General features: G+C 48.3%; 1 protein-coding gene across 15 annotated transcripts in view; it reads left to right on the plus strand.

The window, feature by feature from the left end:
* SORBS3 (sorbin and SH3 domain containing 3) overlaps positions 1 to 21,620 on the plus strand; it is an 82,968-nt gene extending 61,348 nt beyond the window's left edge. For 11 of the 15 annotated variants that reach the window (XM_083713530.1, XM_083713528.1, XM_083713529.1 and 8 more), the window contains 10 exons: positions 591 to 655; positions 5,964 to 6,109; positions 7,276 to 7,361; positions 8,891 to 8,937; positions 9,605 to 9,719; positions 13,168 to 13,293; positions 15,366 to 15,878; positions 16,762 to 16,844; positions 17,686 to 17,792; positions 18,877 to 21,620. In XM_083713530.1, coding sequence (XP_083569656.1) covers positions 591 to 655; positions 5,964 to 6,109; positions 7,276 to 7,361; positions 8,891 to 8,937; positions 9,605 to 9,719; positions 13,168 to 13,293; positions 15,366 to 15,878; positions 16,762 to 16,844; positions 17,686 to 17,792; positions 18,877 to 18,938 — 1,350 coding nt within the window. In that variant the 3' untranslated portion in view covers positions 18,939 to 21,620. The remainder of the gene's footprint in view (positions 1 to 590; positions 656 to 5,963; positions 6,110 to 7,275; positions 7,362 to 8,890; positions 8,938 to 9,604; positions 9,720 to 13,167; positions 13,294 to 15,365; positions 15,879 to 16,761; positions 16,845 to 17,685; positions 17,793 to 18,876) is intronic. The other 4 variants (XM_083713533.1, XM_083713531.1, XM_083713532.1 and 1 more) reach the window with 2 other exon arrangements.
* The last annotated feature ends 2,864 nt before the right edge of the window (positions 21,621 to 24,484 follow it).

Genomic DNA, 24,484 nt, shown 5'->3' on the forward strand with positions numbered 1-24,484 from the left:
CAGAGTGTGCTTCCAGGACTGCAACTCCAGCCTTGCAGATCAGCCTTCCTCAGCTGGCACTGCAACTCCCATCAGCCCCAGTCAACAGGCTGACCTGACCGGGGTGATGGGACTTGTAGTTTCACGCAGGTTGCAATAGGCCATTGAAAAGCATTTTATATGGCGCCTCTCTGAGAAAGGGGAGCCGCTTTATGGCGGGGTGTCCTGCGCTTCTGCTGACTCCCAGACCAGCCGGCAAAGAATCGAATCCGCAACAAAAGCAACTTAAAGCATAATAAAAACAAGTCTGAGAGCGGGAGGCTTCGCTAGCCACCCTTGTCGTTTCGTAATCGCGAATTCTACCTAAGGAGAAGCGACTGGCGGGGGCGCCCCGTTGCCCGCTTCCTGGGAAGCTCCTCGCGCGGAGCTCGCGGGCCTGACTCCGCCCGGCTCGGCGGCGGACCTGCTGGCCTCTAGGACCCGCCCGGCTCCCGCCCCGCCCGCCCGCCCGCGGCCAGCAAGTTGGCGGCGAACTCCCTTCCGCGCGGGACGCGGCCAGGCCCGCCTCTCCCCGCCCGCTCAGCGCCGCGCTCTCTCCCGTCTCTCCGCAGGGCTCCTCCCGGGCCGCGTCGTCCGGCTGCGCCGCCGCTGCTGCTCCGGCCTCGGCCGCCCGCCGGTGAGTAGGGGCGCGGGGCGCGGGCGCCTCGCGAGGAGTGGCGTCACCCCAGGAGCATCTGGGCCGGATCCGCGGGGGGAGGGAGGAGCAGCATTTGGGCATTAAGAAGGCGGCGGGGGGGGGGGGCAGCTCCCTCTCTCGCCGAAGCTCTTTGGAGCGCGTGTACTACAGGTATCGAAAAGGCTTTCCAACGCAGGACCCACTTCGAACCCGAACATGCATTGGGACCGAGTTCTTAAACTGCGTGGCGGCATGAGGCTCTTAATCTCTGGGTGGAGGGTTCGAGCCCCATGGCGGGCAAAAGATTCCTGCATTGCAGGGGGTTGGACTAGATGACCTTCGTGGTTCCTTCCCACGCTAAAATTCTTCAATTCTATGACTCACCTTGGATGAGGGCTGCCACCCATCCCGGGGTCCCAGCCTACTGGCGGAGTATTAGTGCGGGCAGCCCAGCTTTGTGGCGGAGCTTGCAGACGGGAGCTTGCAGCCTTTGCCCAATGAAGGCTCTGTGATTAGGAGCAGAGTACAAACAGCAGTTTATTGGGTGAGAGCCCTGAAGTTTGGCGCTCTCAGACTGGGCTTGCCATACCTGCTCTTCAGGCAGTCGGGTTGTCTTGCTTCACTTACTTTCAATGTGGCAAGCAGCCCCTCCAGCTCCGTCCCTTGGATGGTGCTCTGGATTCCTGCCCCTGGTGGCTACCAGCCAGGTAGAAGACGCTGCCCCACCTGAGCACCCCAGAGGCAACGGGCTCAGTGTTAGTAAAAGCAAAGCAGCATTTAGTGGAAGGGACCGCTCTTTATTTTATCTGATCCAACAAGACTTTTGTCAAAATCTATTCCTGTTGCACATATCCTGCCCCACAAGGAAAACAAGAAAGAAAAGCGTGGGGTCATTTGCAAAAAGGAACTGTTCACTGGAGCACAAGAAGGTGTTTTATAGCAAGTAGTATTGTTTACTGACAGCCGCTCTCTGGCATTTCCGGCAGGGAATCTCTCCCAGCCCTCTCTGCACCTGGGCCCTTCTGCATGCCAAGCAGGTGCTCTGATCGCTGTGCCACAGCGCTCCTTCAACCAGCAGGCCTGTCTGGGATTGTGGGCGGACTGATAGGAAATAGAACTTGTGCACTGGACATGCCAGTTTCTAATTTGTGGAGTTTGTCTTAAGCAGTTGGCTGTATCTTGGCTTCCCTTTCTTACTCTTGGGTGCTTGCAGTTGGGGCAAAAGTGTGACAAGTCCCTATAAAAGGATGTGGCTGTAGGAATATGGCAGTCAAAGAAACGCTGGCCTGCCACTCTTTGTCACATTCATCCAAGTCTGGAGGCAAGCTTCTTGTTGTTGTGGCAGCTTATCGATTGCCACAGCCCTGCTTTAAAGAGGAGCCTAAGGGCTGCAGCTGTAGCCTCTCTGCATATTTAGGAACCTTGCAAGGAGCCTATGCACTTCAGAGCATTTGCACACAGACATTGTTTCCACCACACACACTCCCCATCAGTGGCCCAGAGAATGGCACGGCTGCATGCCTTGGGGGTTTTGAAGATTAGTGGCTGGCCACTGCCCTGTGAGCCGCTCCATTCTCACTTGGATGCATGGAGCACTCAAGAGAAGTCTGTTTGCACACCTGCCTCTTCCAGGACTAAGGAGCCCACGGAGGACGCCTTTTGTGAGGCAGGCCCCAAACACTTTTCCGTCTGGGGTGGAGCAGCAGATGCCCCCCCCCACAAGATCATGGTACCCAACCCAAGCTTGATCAAGTTATTCTGGCACCTGAAAATCCCTCAAGTGTCTCTCCTATGGGAGTGAAAAATAGAATAATAATAAAGCAAGTAACAATTTGCTGCCCTTTCATGTAAGCCCAAATCAGCTGTTCCATCCTCCGCAATGGTAGGGCTGGCCCTGGGAGCTCCCATCACCCACATTGCGGAATAGCCAGCACTGCCGTTACTGTTAAAATTCAAGGTTCAATACCCCAACACATGTGCAAGAGATTTAATGATCACCATGAGGGAAACTTCTAGCTTCTGCCAAGTGGCCCTGTGACCCGTCTGCCCCATTTCACAGTCATCTGATGAGTTTGGATGAGAAGATGCTGTAGATTAGCTGAGAGTGACCCAATATATTTCTGGTCAGAAACCCAGATGACACCCCCACTACCCCACTTAATAAGGGGCATGATTGGCCAGTTCTCCTGCAAAAGTTGCATTGGAATTAATGAGGGCACTTTCTGTATGGGATGTTGCTCTTCTCTCTGCCTTTCTCAAGGGCATTTATCACCCTAAAACCTTATTGGGAAAACAGACAAAAGAATTTATTCCCAGCTCCAATCCACTGTTCCTTCCAGGCCCTACCATATTCTAGAACAGGCTTCCTCAACCTCGGCCCTCCAGATGTTTTGAGACTACACTTCCCACCATCCCTGACCACTGGTCCTGCTAGCTAGGGATCATGGGAGTTGTAGTTCCAAAACATCTGGAGGGCTGAGGTTGAGGAAGCCTGTTCTAGGGACTATTGTTGTTTGTTGGTGTTATTTTCTTGTTCTTCTAATGCTTCTGCTAGACTTGCATTTAAAGGATGTTTCGTATAGGATTGGCAACCTTGCTGCAGAGATAACTGATGCTGTTGAATTACAGTTCCCCTCATCCCTGGATTATTGGCCCTGCTGGCTGGGACTGAGAGCAGGAGGGCACCATGTTGTCTACCCCTGCCTTGTTGTGTTGTTTCCTTTAAAAAACACCAAAAACTAAATATAATATGTAATGTGGTCAGAGCACATCACATACACTATCTCAGGCAGTATTATGACGACCTCATAAATAGATCAGTGTTACCCCCTACTACAGAGATGGGGGTTAAGGAAATTGCTTGTTTAAGGCTAGTTCACAAATTCATGGCTGAGAGAGTTCAAATGTTTAATAGCTTACTCTGTTAACCACTCTGCTTTTGTTGTTTGGCAGTGGAAATTTCATGGCTTTAGGCATTTCAATATATGCAGAAAAGCAACAACACAAACACCCCAGGTCCCTCTAGAAATGGGTGTACCTGCATTCCTGATCATGTGCGCTGGGGGGGGGGGGTCTCGTGTGTCTCTTGTACCCAAAGCAGATGGTGAGATGGATCTCCTGCTTATTTATTTAACAGCAGCCCCGGGAGGAGGAGGGAATGGCTTCAAATCAAGGCCATGGTGCTGAGGGAATCAATGGGGAAGGGACCCTTTCTCTTGTTCCTGCCCCCCAACAGAAATCCCCACTGAGCCAAAAGTGCTGTTTGCCCAACTGTGAATCTGCATAGTTACCCTGTGGGCAGCTTCCAAGGCAGTAGTTCAGTTTGGGTGAATTGGCCCAGGGAAAGGAGTGGCTCAGCCTCTCCTCCAGGCTCCACCTGCGGCTGCCTTTAGATAAAGACAGAACCTGCTCTCAGGTCTCCCACCCCACATCTTCCAGGGGGGTCGTCAGCCTAGTTCCTCGCGTTTCCCCCTCCCACCCACCCTCTCACATTGCCTGCAAAGGGGTTCTGCCCCTTTAAATACTAAAAACTGCTAAAGTTAAACTTCAGCAAAATAGCTGCTGCCTGCCAGATTCTTGTTGCCGCCTCAGTGCTTCCTGTTGAGCTTGGCCTCTGCTTGCCAAGACAGCTCCAGGGGCCCCGGGCTGGGAGAAGGATTACAGGCAGGCCCACCAGCCCTACCGGGAAATGGGGAGGGACAGGGCTGGAAAGGACCTGGAGCTCCAGGCCTCTTGCTGCCTCTAAATGGACTTCACACAGTGCAGAGGTAGACCAGGGATCCCCTCCCACAAGAGCAGCCATGGCCACCCACCGGGATGGCTTGAACAGAGGATTAGGGAAACTCATGGAAGATGGGGCTGTCAGTGGCTTGTAGCCACAGGGACAGTGGTCTGAATGCTCCTTCTAGGAATCACAGGTGGGGTGAGGCCCGCTACCCTGGGGTCCGGCTTGCAAGTTTCCCATAGATCACACCGTGCTGGACTTGGGCGTTTGTTTTGATCCAGCAGGGCTCCTTCTAGGTCCTTAACTGCTGGTTCTTTGGTTGGCATCTTGTTTTTCTTCGGTTCTTACAGGGCAATCTTTGCCAACCTGGTACCCTCCAGATGTTTTAGGCCAGGCATAGGCAAACTTGGCCCTCCAGATGTTTTGGGACTACAGCTCCCATGATCCCTAGCTAGCAGGACCAGCGGTCAGGGATGATGGGAATTGTAGTCTCAAAACATCTAGAGGGCTGAGGTTGAGGAAGCCTGGGTTGGCCAAAGCTGATATAGGACATGTTTCTCCTGTTTGAAAGAGCTGTGATGAAATCACAGGCGTGGGGTGATTCTGGCCAGATTCTGTGTGTGGAATGTGCAGAGACAGAGCAGGGCATCAGTGAACCAGTTTGTATCTCTGTGTTGTGGGTGTAGGAAATGTGGGAGGAGGCTGATTTGGACCGTTGTGCTTTATGTGGCAAGGCAGGGCTTCTGTAAAAAAAAAATAGTTTTGTGAATTCATTCAGAATATTAGATCTATAGTAACTGATTCCCCCCCCCCATTTGCTGTATTCCCCAATTAAAATCTCCCCTCTCCCTTCCAGCTGTTCTGTGCCCCACATGATAGCTATAAGTTTCCCTCTGTGGAAAATAAGCAACTTGCAAGCTCATTTAAAGTACTGGAGAAAATATTAGAGATCAGGCAACGTCTTAAATGTTCATTAGCTGTGCAAACTAGCATTTTCATTCCAATATCGTTAATCTTCCAAGAACGGTATCTCATGCTGCTGCATCTTTCTCTCCTGGCCCTGAGAAATGGGAGGAGAGGCCAGTTGACATTTGAGCTTGAAATAGAGAATAGCGACATATGCTTACACACCACACTTTTTATTGTGAGCTGTTGATATTCAAAGGAGATAAGTTACAATATATTTTAAATCATTTCTGGCCAATTTGAAAATTAGTGTAGAGTTTGAGCTGGTGTTTGAACTCAAGTTTGTTGAGTCACAAATTTGCATGCCAAAATAATATTAATTTACTCTGATTCAAAGATTATTGGCTGCAGCAGGTACACAACATTATAGAGAAGAAATCCCCATACTCTCATCTGCCCAACAGATGGCTGATTGGGTTGAGAGATCGCAGGAGGTGGATAAAGTTTGCAAGGTTGCTTGAGTTCAAAATGTGAGAGAAATGCTGTGCTAAGCATGAGAACAGAATGATTTGTCCAAGAGCCTCAGCTGAAGGAATGATCTCCCGGGTCCATTTCCAACATCCCCATTTGCTCAGCCATGCGCTCTCTCTCACTGTACCTCCATTTTTTCCAACCCAGCAGCCCTCTGCCTGACCGCAGCGCCTATCCTTCCACAGGACAAAGCCTCTCTGTGGCTCAGGGCCACTTACCAGCCAGCCCTAGAATGGAGAAAGGAAGCCCAGGCGTTGCCAGGAATAACTGGAACAGCTCTCCACCCAGGAATGGTATGGCTCCGAATTTGCATGTGCTCCTTATGGGAACTAGCAAAACTTCAAAGAGACTTACGGAAGTTCTTCTGATGGTGGAGATGTTCTTGTTCGCTTGGAAAATGCAGGTGTACCTTCCTAAGGGATGCTCGGGCTCCTAAAGCAGGATGCTTATTGTCCAGATCAGAGCAGCCGTTGTCACTGTGAGTGGGGGGATCTATGAGAGCTAAAGCCCTTCTCTGAGTATGGAATTGTGGGCATTGGGTGCACTCTGTATGTTTGCACACAACAAGCGCTGTGCAGGTGCGCCCTTATTGCTGTGCCATTGAGGTGGTTCAAGCATTGTGGCAGGGGGAACATATACTCCATGTCAGAATGTAAGTAGGAACTGCATCCTTGAAAGCTTCCCATATTCAACAACTCCCTGAAGCTGGAAAGGTAGCATATCAAGGAGAAGACTCATCTAGAACCCTCCTTTCAGATATGCTAGATTTCTACATGTAGGGAAATTTGGTTTTTTAAAAACCTTAGACACCCACATCTTCTATCTTCATTATGAAGTGGTTGGTCCTAAGAGAACTATCTGAGCCGCATGCCCTCTCACAAATGTTTGAATCTGCTCAGAGATGTATATGTGTTAAGTGAACCACCTAAATATGTAACAGAACTAAGAGTAATACCAATTCCTCCTTTTTTCCACCATGATGCCCAACCCACCCACTCACCAAGGCCTGGCTTGCTAATACCCCTTGCTAATAAGATGCACCCAAGTCTACAAACATTTGGTTTGAAATCCTTAGTTTGTGTTGGAAATGTATCTTAGTTATGGCTGATGGCAGCTGTTCTACTGCCTAGGGCCAGATTCATACTGAGAGGAATGTGAGGCTAGCTTGCCCAGTAGCCTTTCTCTTTAACCCCGAGTGCATGCAGACTAGATTTAGTGATTCAGTCGTGAAGACAAAACACTCTGCACATGCCTAGACGTACTCATCTCTAGCTATCTCACAGCTGCTTGCCATGTTCTGAGGCCTAACCTTGAATGTTGACTTCCAGAAGTGTGCTATGGTTCAAGTTAAGTTCTGCCTTTTCTTCTGACTTTGACCACCACAGTCCTCTGAATATATGTGAGCATTCCTTTGTGGGGAACACTGTTATCCAGCTGTTGTCTCGTTCTTTTCACACAGATCCTCTGAGACTTGTGGGGATAAGCCCCTTTCTTGATTCTTCAGAAATTGTCTTGGATAGTCCCCCAAAGAGAGACGAGAAGAAGGTGAGATGTGGCTTCCACCCAAGAGGAGATGGATGACGGGTTTTGTTTACACACCTGGACTGGGTTTATCATTGGACATCTTTGCCCTAGCCATAAATTCATTTAGCGCATATTCCATCTCTGGGGAAGCCCTGCGGGTTGCAGTTCTGTGAGAGCCTTTCAGACACTGTAGCAGATAATCTTCTCCATGCTACAATCAATTCCCAATATTTCTTGCTGGAAACTTTGACCATTGGAACTATTATAATACAGTGGTACCTCGGGTTACATACACTTCAGGTTACAGACTCCGCTAACCCAGAAATAGTACCTCGGGTTAAGAACTCCTCTTCAGGATGAGAACAGAAATGGCGTGGCCCCATTAGCTAAAGTGGTGCTTCAGGTTAAGAACAGTTTCAGGTTAAGAACGGACCTCTGGAACGAATTAAGTACTTTACCCGAGGTACCACTGTACGATTAGGAAATTGTAATGTATATATAGCTACTTTTATGGTCCAATTTTCCCTCAAACCAGGCTAAATTTCTTAAACATAATGAGCTGTGCCCAATGTTCTCTGTACAACAGCTGCACTAGCAGGAACACGTTGCACAACAAAGTTATCAGCAACCTCCTTATTCTGTTGGTGCAAAATATTTTGCCAGGGAAACAAGCATACCTCTAAGTGACTTGTAACGTAGTGCCAAATTGGATACAACCACTTAAAATATTCTTAAATATCTTAAAATGTTAGCTCCTATGTCATCTTAGTGTAAAATGTTAAACATCATCATCATCGTCATCATCATTAATATTACATTTTATAACCTGCCCTTCATCCACATATAAAAATACAGGATAGAAGCACAAAATAAATAGTTAATATAAAAACAAAACAGAACTTTGTTTTCCTTGTAGCATATTCTGCTGCTCTGAGCAATGGGCCATATTCATACAAATGGTTGGTTTGGGCCAGCAAATCATTAGTCTGCTGCAACTTCTGTTCTTCTCCCACTAAGAGCAAAATTGAATTGATGAGGGACGAATGCAGCAGGCTTTACTTTAAGGAGGATTATGCACCCCAGTCTTGTGGGGCTTTCTGGCAATTACCAGTTTAGGGCCAGTCCAGCTGTCCACCCTTGATAGGACTCGTTCCTTTCTGTAAGAGAGGCACAATGGAAGAGAATCCGGGAATCTTTTGCAGGAATTTGGTCAGGACAAATCCTCTCTAGCTGGGAATGTTTGCATGCTCTTAAAGAGAAAGGAAGGGTGTAGGAGTGCATGAATTAAACCCCTACAAAAAGTGACTAAATGTGCTTTTTTTTCATCCATGTGAGCCTCGTTTTGTTTTTACTGCAAGGGTTGCCTGTGGCTTAGTGAGTCTTGTTCACTTCTGGCACTCGTGATTCAGGCCAGAGATTTTCAATGCCATTATTCACTTGGTTTTGTGTTGTGCTGGCAAGATGCCCAGGTTCCCTTTTAAAACCTGATGGCTTTGAATTGCATCTTTTAACTCCATGTCTCCTTTTAAATAGTTTTCTCCTCTTTCCAGATGAAAGCTGCTCGGCTCAAATTTGACTTCCAGGCAGAGTCGCCAAAGTGAGTCGCAATACTGGTAACGTTTTGGCATTCACACAATGCTTGGGTCACTTGGCATCCTCATTATGATTTTTAGTCATCATTGTTAATTAATGCAGCACCATTAGCATCAGAGTTGGGGAACCTGTGGCCCTTCCGATTTTCTTGACCATTTGCTGTGCTGGCTGAGGTTGAGGATCCAAAAACTTATGGGAAGCCACTGGTTCCCCAGCCTTGCTCTGCTAGCAAAGAAAGTCAGGGCTCTGCCCTGGGAAACCTGACACCAAAAGACAACCGAAGAGAGACAAAAGGAAGGCGGAAAGGCTGCGGCAAACAATGAACATGATCAGGTGCAGTTTCATGTTCTTAGGTTTTTGTTTCTTTTGTTTCCCTAAGGCTTAATTTCAGGTGGGAATAAATTTAAGTCAAAGGGCTTATGAGAAGAGTGGGATCTGAGGACAGATTTGAAGTGGGAGAGAGAAGTGGCGTTGTGAGCTGCAAAGGGCGGGTGTGCTGTTTCACGAGTTCGCCTCCTGATCCGTATCCTCTCTCTGTAAAGAGTTGGTGTCAGCAACTCGAAGAGGAGGCAATTTGTCCAATTGAAATGAGCAACTTTAAGGAGAGAATATTCCTAATGGAGGTCCATGATGCATCTCTGACAGTGGGACGATGCCATTTGATTTTTCAGGGAACTGACTTTGCAGAAGGGTGACATTGTCTACATTCACAAAGAAGTGGATAGAAACTGGCTGGAAGGAGAACACCATGGCAGGGTGGGCATTTTCCCCACCAACTATGTGGAGGTAAGTATACCTTGCTATTCCAGGAGAAGGCTTCATTTGATAAACTGAATACATTTTTGTTCAGTATGTAGAAGAGAAGGGAGATAGCAGAATTTTTTTAGCAATCTGGACCTCCATCTGCTTTTAGATACAGGCAAGGTTAGTGGTAGTGGGAGAGGGTCTCATGTGCAGCAAAAATGTCCTCTATTTTTGTTTCGGTCCCATTATTTTGCTAATAATAATGATAATAATAATAATAATAGGATCACTAACAAGAGTTCCAGTTTTCTGGGTATTAACATAGCACTATCAGTGCATAAGGTGGTTTATAGAGTAACACAAACAAATGCCAGGTCCCTGCCCCAAGCAGCTTACAGCCTAAATTCAAGCAGCTCTGGCAGGGGGAAGAGGGCAACAAAAGGAGGGAGATTCACAAGGGACAAAGTGAACCAGTGCTGCTCTGAATACTTTGATCCCCCTCGTCTGTGTTGTCTGACAGTGACTCTCCAGTGTGGCCATGGGAGTCTTTCCTGGCTGGATCTGGAGATGCTTGGAGGATTGAACCTTTTGAGGGCAAAGCATGGGCTCTGGCATGGAGCAGCCGTCCCTTGAGTTGGGCAATGAGGACTAAGGGTTTAAGCCAAGAGCTTTGTAATAGTGGAGGTTTTGCGCTAAGCTTAGAAGGAAGGAAGAGAGGTGGCCCCCTGTAGCATCCTGCAAGAAGTGGATATATAAAAAGAAAAATAACAGGCAGAGTGTTTCAAAGCAAAGGAACAATGTTTTCATACAGGACACAGATAATCTGTAGAATTCAACTGCCATGTGTACCTTTTTGAAGGCCACTATTAATATAAACTAACAAACATTCGGGGTGGGGAGGACAACGAGTACTAGAGTGGGGCACAGAGTATTCCCACCCCCTGGTGGGGTGGGGTGAAGGTTGGGCCCCACACAGTGTTAGGGGAAGAGAGAGTCTTTGTTTCCACAGTAATTGTATCTTCAGATGCACCACTTAATTTTCCTTTAGGTGGTAGCCATTCACTCCTATGGAGAAAGCATCTGAGCAGTCATGTGATTCAGCCTGCTTCTGGTGCTCCTAGAATTTGGGAAGGAGGATCTGGTTTTGCTCCTTACACAGCACACTTGCCAGTATTAGCCTTTTCTGTTTTGACTCACTAAATGTAAGCCATTGAGGGGGTCTGTGATCTATTCCTTGTTCTGATGTTAAGTCCAGTGATGGAAGACTTGGAATTCACTTATTTGCATGTGTTTGGGAAGCCAGAGTCATCCCACACATCTGTTATGGCACACAAATATGGGGATCTCTTCAAAAAATGAATTTGGAAAAAAGCTAGAATAAATATCTTTGTGCCATTTCTGAGCTGCCCAAGGCAACTGAGTCTTTCATTCTCAGTTTGTTCAGTGAAGGCCAGCGTGCATCTCCTTGACTAAAAATTTAAAAGGGGGATAGGGCCCATTTTAGTACTTTCTACTTTCAATGAGATGTTGAGTCTTAGCCATTCCATTGGAATCAGGAAATGCTACCAGTTATTGATAAGTATGGCCTTTCTTTGGACAGTCTGAGTTCATTAGACTTTGAGATAGCATCTCACCACATGAAATCTCATATTTTAAAGCATGATTTTTGTGCTGATTGCACTTCTGCCTGTCTGTCCAAATGTGCCCCTTTGTATGCCAGACCACCCATTCAGATGCCTTGCCCTCACTCTGCAACCTGCATTGCAGATATCCTATTTGTAGCCCTGGGGCTCCAGGTTGTGCCGTACCTGAAGAACGCTAGAGGAGGTTCTGTGCCTGAGGATTTGCACTCACTACTTGCTGGTTTGCCCAATCCTTGAGGACTTAGGAGCAGCCTTGTTTAAAGATGTAAATCTCCCAGTGGGGAATTCAGTTAACTTTTACAGTGGTACCTCGGGTTACATATGTTCAGGTTACATACGCTTCAGGTTACAGACTCCGCTAACCCAGAAATAGTGCTTCAGGTTAAGAACTTTGCTTCAGGATGAGTACAGAAATCGTGCTCCGGCAGCGCAGCAGCAGCAAGAGGCCCCATTAGCTAAAGTGGTGTTTCAGGTTAAGAACAGTTTCAGGTTAAGAACGGACCTCCGGAACGAATTAAGTACTAAACCCGAGGTACCACTGTATTAAGAAACAGATCTCCCTACACCTTTGAGAAAGGGGCCTGTTGTGCCTTTAGTGCAGCAGGTTTAAGGAGAAATGTCTGTAAGGAGGATAAGTTAGATTCTTCAGGGGAACAAACTCTTACCTGACAGAATGTCTGGCTTTAATAATTATTTTAATTGTGTAATGTACTTTATTTTGTTTTATGTACCGTATTTTTTGCCCCATAGGACGCACTTTTTCCCCTCCAAAAATGAAGGGGAAATGTGTGTACGTCCTATGGGGTGAATGCAGGCTTTCGCTGAAGCCTGGAGAGCGAGAGGCGTCGGTGCGCACCGACCCCTCTCGCTCTCCAGGCTTCCCGCAGATCTCTGCAAGACGTGGGAGCCCGCACCGGGCTCCCGCTGCTTGCGGAGAGTTGCCTGTTCTGGGGGCTGGGGTTGGGGGAAGCTCGGGCTTCCCCCGCCCCAGCCCCGCGCCTGGGGGAAAAATAATTCCCCCCCCCTTTATTTCCCCCCCAAAAAACTAGGTACACCTTATGGGACGGTGTGTCCTATAGGGCGAAAAATACGGTATTTTATATTTTGTAATGACTTTGGCTTGACTGACTGAATAGATGAATGAATGAAATGTTGGCACGGGATTCATGCAGAGGCCGTGGAATTCCAGGCACGCCAAGGAGTGGGCCAGTGGAGGGAGAGGCAAGGCACTCCTTCCCTCTTCTGCACCCAGCACAGGCTGATGGGGGGGGAGAGAGGCCCCCCTGCTTCAAACAGCAGGGGTGGGGAAGCTTTTTTAGGCCAAGAGGAACATTTTTTTCTGGGCTACAACAAGGGAGTGGTGGGCAGGACCAAAAGCAGAACAAGGGCAGAATGATAGACGTTAACTCTCCCCCTGTGCATTAGGCTAGTTCCTACACGTAGTGTCACACACACACACACACACACACACACACACACACACACGTCATCTTTCGAGGCAAGCAAGATGCATTATCAGAGTTCAGGGACACATTCTAGGCAGTTAAAGACATTCAAGAAAGGGTACAAAGCAAGTCAGTGAGGGGTGTGGCCTGAGGTGAGTCCCAAAGGCCAGAGAGAAAGAGAGAGAGAGACCTGGACAGCCACACTTGACCCCTGGACTTAAGGCAAACAGCACAACATGCAGCAAATTGCTGGAGACAGAGGAAAGGACCACTCGGTCCCTTCTCTGCAGCCCCTAGGAGACTGGTAAAATCTTACAGACTAGTAACTTGTGTGGGCTTATTTGCAGAGCAGGACTGAATCCAGAACCACTTGTGCCATGCCACTGCTTGTCTTCCCAATAGGTCCTGCCTCCAACAGAAATCCCCAAGCCGATCAAATCCCCCACCATCCAAGTCCTGGAATATGGAGAAGCAGTAGCTCAGTACAACTTCAAGGGTGACCTGGCAGTGGAGCTGTCATTTCGGAAGGTACAAAACGAAGCAAAAGAATTGGGTGAGGGTGGGAGTGGGAAGCCCAAAGATGGGCAGAGAGAGGAATTCCAACTCAGGATGGGGCCAGGGGCAAAGGGGGCCAGAGCCTGCTGCCCCCCCTGCCTCGTGGGCTCCAGGCCAGCTCATTCCTCTCTAACAGATGTTCAATTGTCTGTTTCTGCTTCTCATAAAACTGAGCTCCAAGACAGCCAGTGACATTTTAGTGCCTTGGGCAGAAGATCCAAACGGCGTCTCCCATGGTGATGAAAAATGTAATAAAAATGCAATAAATTGACAATTTCAGTGCCCCTTTTCATGGTAAACCCCCAAATCTGTTTTCACAGGCAGACCACCTCCATCTTGTCTAACAGCAGAGCCGGCCCTCACTGGGCTATTAAGATTCTGCTTGCTGTTGCTGACTCACTCCCACCAAACCCCGTCCACATCCCCAGAAAACCTCTGGGAGTTCTGCACGAAATATAAACTAGACAAAGAACATTTTGTATAGCTTGCTTGAATGTGAATTAGATTTTACATAATTTACAGACTTTGTTCTGACCCTTTTTTTGGAGTTGGTGCTTAATTTGGTGGCATTTTACAAGGTGTAACAGGGTAATGGCAAGAAAAAAGATATGGGAAAGTGGAGTTTTTATGGGACAAAGACTCTTGGCTGGAAGCAAGGTAAGATGGAGGTCACTCTGCAGATCTGAGATGTGCTGTTCCTAAATACAGGATTTTTTATGGATGCTGCCTGAACTGTGTCACACTCAATAAGGACTAGAAACTTGTTGTTTTTACAAAAAGAAACATATATTTCGCAGAGAAGCCAAAATTTTGCATTGATTGGCAAATAAGGTATCACAAGGAGAAACCTTGTAAAAATACGGACTTCCAAATATGATTCCCCCTCCCCCAATGTTAGACCTAGTTTTTCGTAATTTCAGCTGGATGCTGGTTCAGCCAATGATAAAGTCAGTTTTGTTGTTGCTGGACTGAGCTATGAAACTGAGCTAGGTCCTCTGACAACCTACTGGGTGCTAGAGGAAATTTGGCAGCTTCCTCCCGACAGACCACCAGCACTGCCCAGTTTGGACTTAGCATAGCTCTGAAGTTTCCATTCTCAGCATACCTTTATCTGTTAAGCAGTACATTCCCAGCAGGATCGTGGGTGACCTTTATTTTCTAGGAAAAGCTGGGAGCCCCGAAGACCTGGAATTACCTGTGTCACATGATCAGATCCCTTTGATGCACCAGGAAGTTCCTTTGGGGGCAAACGCTTCTGCGGTGCATAAACCTACATGAAAGTTGGGTGCAGATTGCAATGTGTAAAATCACTGGTGAGGGGTTTGACTGTAGTGGCTGTGTACACTTGCCGGGAAGACCAACCAATTGTGATCTCCTAGCAAGCATGCACAGGAAAGCAACAGTATAGGTGCATATGCTTATTGTGTGATATTCTACGTGTGGGTTTCACAACCTCTTAACCACTCCAGGTAGCCTGTCCAGAGTGTGCCTCCCAGCCCGTAATGTCACCAGCTGCAAGAAAGAGTCCCCGGTTTAAGAGGCCATGTGGTGTGTTGGTCAGAGTGCCAGACTAGGACGGGAGAGAGCAGCTTTCACATCCCCTCTCAGCCTTGAAGCTTTCTGGGCCAGGCACTCTCTCTCAGCCTTGGCAATAAAATGGGGGTGTGCATGCTCCACGGAGAACAGGTGGGATATAGATAGATATTTATCCCTGTATGACGATCATAGGAAGGACTATCTGGGGGTGATGTTGCTAAACCTTTCAAGGTACCAAACAGGACAGAGGAGTGGAGCAGAACAGCAAATGCTTGGGCTGGAAGAGCTTGTGGGTCTGTCAGGCTCCAGCTTTAAATTAGCCTCTTGTAAAAGTGCAGGAAACGACCACCTGTCAGAAATGCTTCAGCTGGAATTCCTGCATTGCAGGGGGTTGGACTAGATGACCCTTGAGGCCTCCTCCAGCACTACATTTCTATGAAATCTCTTAATCAGGCCAATTAGTCAGCCTCAGGAGCTTCCTTGTGCTGATCTTTCCTTCTCCTTTCCAGGGCGAGCGCATCTGCCTGCTTCGCAGGGTGGACGGAAACTGGTACGAGGGCCGCATCTCTGGCACCAACCGCCAGGGCATTTTCCCAGCCAACTACGTGCAGGTGGTGAAGGAGCCAAGAGTGAAGAACTCGGAGGAGTTTCCTTCCTCTCCAGGCCTGCGGGCCCCTTCTGGCTCCCCGTCCCAGCCACACTCCCCCGGCCTGAGCAGCAGGGGGCAGCTCAACACCTCCCCGTTGGGCCTGCGGGGCTCCCTGGCCACAGATGTGCTGCATTCCTCCTCCTCGAGCCACTCAGGATTCACTTTCCCTGCATCCCCGAAGTTCGAGCACCCAGAGGCTGTGCCCCGCAGGCCCCAGAGCACAGCCAGAGCCGCCTCCTTCAGTCCCCACAGCCAGAGCCCTGTCAAAACATCCAGCAGCAGCAGCCCATCGCCAGCCTCATCCTTCCAGATTCAGGAGCCTGAGCAGCCTGCTGCCCCCACCTTGGCTCCACGAGCCGTCTTCCCACCGCAGGTGAGGCCCTGGCTGCTCCCCTCAATTCTCCTTTCCTTGCCCCCCACCTACAGTGGTAGGTACCCACCATATCCTTGCTTTGCAAGCAGTTTGAAGACCCCGGACCAGCTTTGCAATAGGCCTCCTATGTCAGTGGACACTCAGTCATGAGCGAACGTGGCCTTGACAGTGGCAGGCAGCCATTTAGATTCCCCCCACCCCACCCACACACCCCGCCAATGTAGCACCAATCCAGGCATTGTGGGAAACTAAAATGGTGGCCAGAGACCCAGGACAGGCGTTGGTGCTGGTAAGCCCTGCCAAGATGCTGGGGCTTCAGCTCCCAAGGGTGCTGCTGTGAAGGCCTGAGAAGGGATGTCAGAGAGGGCAAATGCACTTCTATTTTAGAGGAAGCAGAAAAAACATCTGTCCTCAAAAAACTGATCTTTAAGGGCAAAGATTCCACTTTCTGTGTTAAAATGAATAATGTAAGCTAGAGAGATGATAATATTCTGTCTCCATTCCTACAGACCCTCATGGCTGTGGCCTTCACTCAGCCACCAGCACTTTGAAGTTCCATGTCTGCCCCATGTCTTGGGGCTCAGTCCACCCGCTACAAATCCACCGAACAGTAACATAATCTAGCCCAGGTGTTTCTCAGCTTCTCTGTAGTGCTTCTGCAGCACACCAAAGGCATTATGGTTCCTAAATTTGCTTAAGGTCTCCAGGTGCAGTCCCTTCCTCCCTGTCTCCATGCCTAAGAGGCAGCGTGTCCCCATTTTACTTCCGTTAGCCTTAGATTAATGGCACTTCCTGCCCAAGGGCTCAGGACATGGTGCCATTGCTCCCCCCCCCAGCTCTGTCCTCCCCACGGCTTCCCCTTTCCCCCTTCCTTTCTCCACAGGCAGCTGCTCCTGGAGCTTCCCAGCCACGCAGCCCTGGACACGTCTCTTCATGTGCGCCCCCCTCCAGTGCGCAGTGGACCCTGTAAGTGAGGCTGGTGACGAGGGGCTGGGAAGTGCAAAGCGGGGGTGGGGTGGGGAGTTTTGCTGCTCTGCCTGGCGGCTGGCCAAGCCCCTCCCTCCCTGCACAGTGACCCGTGGGGAGGGCTGGCTGCAGACGGCCCCCTGGGGTGCCAGCCAGGGCAGCGTCTGGACTGTGGCTTGGAACAAGGCCCTTTTTCAGAGGGGCTTGCACAGTGCATGAGGAAGCCTCTGGCTGCTCTACCTGTGCCTTGGCTGGCCTTTCCAAGCGTTGCAAACTCCTGCTGCAGAAGACAGAGACAACTCAGCATCTCCTAGCGGCAGCACTCCCCCCCGCAGTCAGGAGGGAAGGCGATGGGGCGGAGGGCAGCCCAGAGTGTTTGCCTCGGCACATTCCTTTTCCATGTGCAAAGCACAGTTCACTGGCTCTGATCCACACAGCCTGCAGAGTGGAAATGTGAAAGAAAAATGTCCTCTCCTTATTCTTTGATTTGCTTTTTGAAGTGTTTACTGTTTGAGGCACATTTCTTTTTTTAAAAAAATACACATCTTTTATTTATTTGTATTTAATTTATGATTTATGATTATCCCCCCCCCCCCCGAGCTCAAGGTGGCATGCCTTGTTTTCCCTCCCCCTCCCTCCATGTTTTATCCTCACAACAACCCTGTGACGTCAGGTAGGCTGAGAGTTGGTGACTGGCTCCCAGGTCAGCCAGGGAACTTCCTGGCTGAGGGGGGATTTGAACCCTGGTTTCTCAGCTCAAGGCCAGCATTACACCAGGCTGTGCTTTCACTTAAATAAATCAGGAAGGAAGTGGGCTCACGAAGTGGCTTCTGTTTTTCAGATACCAGGCTCTCTATCAGTACAGACCCCAGAATGAGGATGAGCTGGAACTTCACGAAGGGGACCAAGTGGATGTCATGCAGCAATGTGATGATGGCTGGTTTGTGGGTGTGTCTTGGCACTATAATTTATGGGGCGGGGGAGGACTGTACCATCCTAGCACTGGAAAGTGGGCTGGGCTGTATGCTGCTTTTCTGGGGCCTTTGTTATGGCCTTGCAGGTCTCCTTTCCCTCCCACCCTGGCCACCAATAGCCTTAGGAACACCGGCTGCTTTTGCATGCCAGGCTTCGTGTGAGGTGCTGGCTGCCAAGGAGGGAACCACAGCAGCTCCTCTCCTCCTTGGGCTTTTGAGGTCAGCCCATCACCGCATGGAAGCCAAGGTTTGGCTTATAAGGCATGTCATCCAAATCTGGCATCTTTGCTCAGTTCTCTCCTTCTTAACCACAATCTGTAGCCAAGGTTTATCCTATGGTTACAGGTCATGGTCAAGAAGGAGAGATTTTAACTGTGATCCCAGGTTTGGACAATATGCTAAGCCTAACCTTGGCTTCCCTGCCATCGTGTGCCCAGGGAAGAGCAAAGTGGGTGCCAGCGCTCTCTGGGAGCCAGCACATTTGTCCGGTCATGGTAATCCATACTTTGTCTTGCCATGATGCGCAAGCCATGCCAGAGTATCAGTATCAGACAGACCTCAGGCTCAAGTATCAAACTTGGCATTTGGCTTGCAGGAATGTGATACCTGTAGAGTATGACACTCTACCCTCTGCGATGCAAACTTTTTACCTGGCATTGGTCACTGCCCACATGCCCATGTTTTAATTGGAGCCTAGAAACGGCAAAAAGTACATTGGAACTAAGGTCCCTTCATTTTCCCCTTTGTTCACCCATTGAATAGTCCAGCATGGTGTGGGTGATGTAGAATCATTACCCTCCAGATCATGCTCTTGAGTAGCTGCAATAGAGCCAAAAGTTCTGGAGAGGCCCCCAAAACAGGATGTGGAAGGACATAACTGTGGCCAAAAAAGCTGGTGCTTCAGAGTGAAGAGTGAATTAGTGCTTCCTTAGAGGCCAATATTTATTTCAAAAGGTTTTTTCAGGACACTCCTGGGGGAACTTTCTACTGCAGGGTGGGCAACCTTGAGCCTCTTTCCTTCATCAGGGACTCTTGTTTTGCTTTTGTTTGTACCTTAGGTGTCTCTAGGAGAACACATAAATTTGGCACTTTCCCTGGGAATTATGTTGCCCCTGTGTGACTGCTCCTCGACCAACCCCTTGTGTGCCAAGTGGAAACTGAATCTGCTGCTCTTGTATCCGGTTTCCTTGGAAAGATGCCCCACAATTTGTAGACAAGGAGCAAAAAGAGGTGGTCGTGTGAGAGCCAGCCTGGAGCCCAAGCTCTCTTCAAGGAAGGTCTTGCTGCTTGTACCCTGGAGTTCTCTGTTCCTTGACCACCGCCTTCCACTTCTGTGTCTTGGCTTCCTTCTACAGGGTGATCTCACTCTTATTTCCCCCACCCTCCAGTATTTATGAAGCATCATCATTTCAAGCCTTTCTGTGACAAGCAAGAGACTCAGGCTAAGCAGACAATGCAGATAACCTCCTGGGCTCTTTGCTAGCTGTGGCCCAACTGAGTTTCCTCTTGGTGGGCAAATCTGGGAGTGCCAGCCCTTCTGCCAGCTCTCATAGCAGCAGTGCAAGGTGGAGATAGGATTGGGACCCTGTGATTGCCCTGCATCAAATCTCCAGAAAGATCCTGCTTCCTCCCAATGGACCACAAACACTCCTGTGGTGTTCTGCAGACTCTGTAACCAATGTCCCACCACAACTGAAGAGCTGACGGCGCTCTCAACCTTCTCTGTGTTCCATGGGAATCCATGGCCCCTGCCTCAAGGAGGCTGCTCCACCAAGTGTATGCAAGGCCGTGTGGCTACCAGTAGTAACATTTTTGTACCCTGCCCAACTTCCCTCAAAGGCTTTGGCTGCTGGAGGTCCATCTAAATGGTCTCTCCATCTAAAGGATTCATTTAGAACTTTGATCAAAATAACTTCCATTCATTCCTCTGAGTGGATGCACTATCTTGCTTGTGTTAAACTAAAAGATGTGATCACTTGGAGACTTAGCAGATTCCTAGGGCTACTCTGCAGCTAGAGCACACTTTGAGCATTCCTTTAGCCTAAACTCTCTGTCTTTACTTGCAGTTCATCTCCATCCTCCTCCTCGCCTAATTTTGAGCACCTGCTACAAAGGCTTTAATGTTGATACAATTGTTGGGGGTCAAAGGAAGGAAGTGAAGGGGAGAATTCAGTCCTGTTATGGTTACTGACATCTGTGCTAATTGACCCCAACTAAGAAGCAGTGGTGGTTACTGCTTTTGCATAAGTGCCCATTGTCCACAGCTCCTCTCTGAAGATGCATCTCATTCCTGCCCCCAGCAGCAAATGCCAGACACCGTTGGAGACCCGCAGGACTCCTATCCTGGCATTAGAAATCTGGGCCTGTTTGTATGTTGCCTGTATCCTGCCCTTAATCTCCTTGAACTTTCCATTCTGGCAGTCTCCTTTCACCTCCAAAGTCAAGGGTCAAGACCGGAGGGAGATTTCTAGGTCTAAAGATATTCTCTAGTGGCTAGAGTAGCCGCAGCTTGAGCTGTTCTCAAACTTCTAGGGGTATGCAGCTGGTGAGGCAGAAAAAAAACAGAGGAAAGAGACAGTGGGGGATTGTATTGGGCCAAGAACACTGACATCTATGTCTCCTGCAGCCTCTTGCACAGTCCTAACAAAATTGTCCTCCACACTGCAGCAGAACAGCTGTGCAAGTTGAGAAAGTCCCACCCATGGAGAGAAGATGTGCAGGTTGAGACCAGCCCTGGTGGAGTTGAGTCTCTGCTCTAGGTAAACAACAGAGGCTGCCTTTTGTTTTTAAGAAACATGGTAGCAGCACCTTGCAGGTTCAGACTCAGCATCTTGGCTCAGTGGTTTCCAGACTCATTACCTTCAAGGAAGCCTTTCCTTGAAGCATATGCCACAGAACCAGCACATAGCAAAGGACTGTGGCGCATGCCCAGGTTCACTGGTCCTCCCTATCATGAGGCAGTGAGGCAGCTGCCTCAGGTGGCAGGTGCTGGAGGGGCTCAGCAATGCCCTTCATAGGATCGGAGCTGTGTGTGCCATAAGCCTGCCCTAAAGTAGCTTGCTTTCATCAGGTGAGCACTCGGCAGGATGTGATCCTCTTGCCAGTCTTAGGCAGTTTAGACACCATACCTTTAAAGCACCCCCCCAAAAAAAAATCATGGGAACCATAGTTTACCCCTCAAAAGCTACAATTCCCATCACCTTTAACAAGCTGGTTTCCAGGTTCCTTTTTGGGGGGGTGGGTTGGGGGGGAGGCAGAATCATAGAATTGTAGAGTTGGAAGAGACCCTGTGCTTCAAATGCGCCTTAAATGTATGGAGTGTGTACAGCCTCAAAATGCGATTCAGGTGCCTCACTGAAACACGGACCTGGTCCATTCAGCTTCTGTATGTGGAACGAGGGGGGGGGGCACCAGCGTCTTGTTTGTCTCCAGCAGCAAAGTGTTGGGGGCAGCCCTGCTGTCAACCCATCACTCCCTTGAAGCAGCACTTTTGCAAGGGGAGTTTGGTAGAGACGGCATATCCTCTTGTGGGAGAGCTCATCTCTCTTCTCTCTCACAACTTGTGAGGAACCCCAACCACCACTATTTGAAACAACCTCATCTAGCGTTTTGGATAAGACTGGGTCTCCTGACCTGACACATGATTTGGAGATGTGTTGTGCCTGCGCTGCACAGCACCACTGAACTCTGTCAGCTTGGAGGAGGCGAGTGGCTGTCTGGTTCGCTCTGGGACAAGAGAGTCCTTGAAATTATTGCCTATACAGCTTCTCCTGCCAATAAAATGTCGCTGATCTAAAGTCAAGTGTGGCTCTTGCTGTGTTGTTTCTAAAGCGTCCACAGACTGAAGATCCCACAAAGGCAGAGAGCAAGAGAGCACTATCTTAAATGGCTAATTTTGGGAGCCCTGACGGGTGGGAGGTAGACAAATTGACTCCAGAAGCCCTGTCCCTTGGGAAGTGTGGTGGAGTCTCCTTCTTTGGAGGTCTTTAAGCAGAGGCTTGACAACCATATGTCAGGAGTGCTCTGATGGTGTTTCCTGCTTGGCAGGGGGTTGGACTCGATGGCCCTTGTGGTCTCTTCCAACTCTATGATTCTATGATTCTAAGCCCAAGAGGCTCCGTGGTTTTAGACCACAGCACTACCTGCGTCCCTTTACCTTTACTGTTACCTCTTCCTTTAACAATAACTGGATGCGCAGAAACTGCGTAGCTGAAGATTTTCACATCACTTTTATTTTGTTAGCTTGATATGTCCACATGGTACATATCAAGCTGCTGTTGCAGGCACATGAGCAGGTCAGTGAAAGCAAAAAATGGCAATTTAAGCCTCTGAGATGCAAATACTTCCTCTGTATATAAAAGTGTTGAGAGAGAGAGAATGCAATTGGGTTGTTGCCAACAAAGTTCTACTTAGAGTAAGCCCACTGAGCTTAGTGAATCTAGATTATCACACCCATTGACTTTGATGGGTCTACCCTGAGTAGGGCTACCATTGGATACAACCCATTGATCTTCTGTCTCTGTCCCTAGATGTCCCTGCCCACAGCAGAATGACATGCTTGTTTTTCAGTAGTCAAGTGTACACAGAGATTAGCATGGAGGTAGGCTGAGCAACATACCTGAGCTTGGCTGGGTCTGTCTTTGTCAGCTGCCTCCCAGCCTTAGTCACTTTAGGGTTTTACAGAGTTTATTGACTGACCTCAAGAGACAGAGGGAATTAGGCTTCAGGACAAAACAAAAGACCTCTCTCTGGCTCCAGACACAAACCTATTTTGCGGACATGCCTTCAGTTTTTTATATTGCCTGTGCAGAGGGGCTGTGATCGTCTAGGGTGCCATTTGGGAAGGACAATATTCTCCCTGCCCCTCACAAATATTTCACTCCCTTCTCTCTCTAGACAGACGGATGCTAACAGTAACACACAATAAAGCGCCCAGGAATCTGCCTCATACTTCTTAAGGCCATTGGCTGACAGGTTCCAAGGGTTTCAGGCAGTGGTTTCTTACAGCCCTACCTGAAGATGACGAGGATTAAAGTCATCCTTAATATGGAATTTATTGCCATTCAAGTTAAGGAATCCACCAACAATCTACTATTTTAGATACATGCTTAGGACTTTTATCCACCTAAGACTTTGTTGCCTTATACTTTAAATTATTATTGATCATCTATTGGTATTGTATTTTATCTATATTGGTCATGGTGAACAAATACATATATACTTATTTTGTGGGACTGGGGGTTGTACACTACTCTGATACTTTATATGAGAGGTTTATAAATCTTTAAAAATAATAAATTATTATTATTAAACACATTTATAGACCATTTCACATCATTAAGCCACCAAAGCAGGTGCACACAATAAAAGCGGAATAAAATGCGGTCTTGACTATGCTACCACTCAGTGGATTTGTAACTGGCTGACTGACCGAACCCAAAGGGTGCTCATCAATGGTTCCTCTTCATCCTGGAGAAGAGTGACTAGTGGGGTGCCACAGGGTTCTGTCTTGGGCCCGGTCTTATTCAACATCTTTATCAATGACTTGGATGATGGACTCAAGGGCATCCTGATCAAATTTGCAGATGACACCAAACTGGGAGGGGTGGCTAACACCCCAGAGGACAGGATCACACTTCAAAACGACCTTGACAGATTAGAGAACTGGGCCAAAACAAGATGAATTTTAACAGGGAGAAATGTAAAGTATTGCACTTGGGCAAAAAAAAATGAGAGGCACAAATACAAGATGGTGACACTTGGCTTGAGAGCAGTACATGTGAAAAGGATCTAGGAGTCTTGGTTGACCACAAACTTGACATGAGCCAGCAGGAGGTTAAGAAGAGGTTAAGGGGTGATATGATAGCCATGTTCAAATCTATAAAAGGATGTCACATAGAGGAGGGAGAAAGGTTGTTTTCTGCTGCTCCAGAGAAGCGGACACGGAGCAATGGATCCAAACTACAAGAAAGAAGATCCCACCTAAACATTAGGAAGAACTTCCTGACAGTAAGAGCTGTTTGACAGTGGAATTTGCTGCCAAGGAGTGTGGTGGAGTCTCCTTCTTTGGAGGTCTTTAAGCAGAGGCTTGACAACCATATGTCAGGAGTGCTCTGATGGTGTTTCCTGCTTGGCAGGGGGTTGGACTCGATGGCCCTTGTGGTCTCTTCCAATTCTATGATTCTATGAAAACACAGAATACAAGTTCTGCAAACACTAAAATCAATTTAACAAACTTTAAAACAGCAAAACTAATAATCAAATTCCAAAAACAGCAAAACCATTTCATCAGATATAAAATTGATATTCCGTAAATAAACAAACAAACCTAGAATCTGCACTGCAGCATGTGCTGCCCCACTGAGATGCGCCCTTCTCTTAAATTCTGGAAAGAAAAGCATATTTGTTTTCGTACCATTATTTTGCTGAAATGCAACACATTTATTTCTTTTTAAAAGTTTTTAGTAAATAAGTCTTCGCAGAGAGGATTGCTAAAGTCAGTTCAAGATACTTCCCTCAGATATGGAGATGAGAGAGGTCAGCTGGTACTAAAAATATTGTTAGTCTAAGCATTTTTAATGAGCTAAATTGTAAGAACTGAATCTGCAGGTTTCCCCTTCTTGCCCTCTCTAATGCATGACAGTTCTGTTTCCTTCAGCTTTAATG

This window comes from Podarcis gaigeae (assembly GCF_964106915.1).
Source record: "Podarcis gaigeae genome assembly, chromosome: 15".
Classification (NCBI taxonomy): Eukaryota; Metazoa; Chordata; class Lepidosauria; order Squamata; family Lacertidae; genus Podarcis; species Podarcis gaigeae.